The following is a 1,142-nucleotide window of genomic DNA, read 5'->3' as shown; positions in this document are numbered from 1 at the left end:
CATGACATCTAACGACAATGAAAGTAACATCGAAGAATTTTATATTACTATACTTCCGGTTTAATAAAATCAAAATTTTTTTCTTCTGTTTTGAGTTATTTTTAGCAATTTCTGTAAATATTAAAATAATAACCTATTTTACAATATTTAATCTTTGATAAATATTTATTAATAGAATTTCATATGAAAAAAGTTTTTTTTTGAAAATATATTTATATTATATTCATTAAGCAGAAAACGTAAACTTGAAATAGACAATGAAAATGAAAGTTTTTATTATTATATTTTTCCTCTTGATTTTAACATCAAATGGAACAAGTTTTGGTCGAAAAAAATCTGCTAAATGTCGAAAGAACAATGAGAAAATTTTAAGTAAAAACGATGAGAATTTAACAGTCGATTATTATTATAATTGTGACCCAACAGAATTTGGAATAGTACAAAAGATTCCGTATTTGCGTTCTTGTTCGACATGTGACACGATAGAAATCAATTTCTCCTCCGCTTGTATCAGATGTGGAATGTGTCTTGCTATTGCTGATAAGGTTATTCATTTTCATTTTTTTCGTTCGTTTTATTTCTTTTTCTTGTACAAGTTTTTATTTTAATATGTGCATCGGATTATTTTATATCTTATCATTTTTCTTATCATCAAAAATTTTTTAATCTTTTTAATACTTTATTTTTTCAAGAAAAAAGAAATACATTTATAATTTAATTATTGATAAAATTTTTAAAATTCTTATGTAAGATTAAAATTTTTTTATTCTTATTTTCGAATTATAAATTTTTATGAGAAAGAGAAATAAAAATTAAATAGAAAAAAAAGATCAAAAATTAAAATTAGGTCATTTTTTAAATATACTGCAGAATTGATTAATTTAATTAAAATTAAATTATATTCATATATAAATATTTATATATTTTTTTATTTTTAAACGATTTAATTGTATTACATTAGATTGTTCGTGAAGTTTGTAGCAAAATTTTTAATATTTTTATTACTATTATAAATAGATTGATATTATAATAAATTGTTATTATAATTTATATTTTTAATGTAGAATGTATTCTTAATACAAATGTACACAAATATTTAATATTTTTTATAAAATACGTAAACAAAAATTTTAATATCCAAT

At 19.2% G+C, this 1,142-nt stretch overlaps 1 protein-coding gene across 1 annotated transcript in view; it reads left to right on the top strand.

Annotated features, from left to right (window-relative positions):
- Positions 1 to 250: 250 nt before the first annotated feature.
- The window catches only part of LOC102680718, a 6,461-nt gene continuing 5,569 nt past the window's right edge, over positions 251 to 1,142 (top strand). Inside the window, exon 1 of the mRNA XM_006620844.2 lies at positions 251 to 545. Within this exon, the coding sequence (XP_006620907.2) occupies positions 258 to 545 (288 nt within the window). The 5' untranslated portion in view covers positions 251 to 257. The remainder of the gene's footprint in view (positions 546 to 1,142) is intronic.

The sequence above is a fragment of the Apis dorsata genome, unplaced genomic scaffold (assembly GCF_000469605.1).
Source record: "Apis dorsata unplaced genomic scaffold, Apis dorsata 1.3 scaffold_541, whole genome shotgun sequence".
Lineage (NCBI taxonomy): Eukaryota > Metazoa > Arthropoda > Insecta > Hymenoptera > Apidae > Apis > Apis dorsata.
This window is presented reverse-complemented; position numbering and strand designations above follow the sequence as displayed.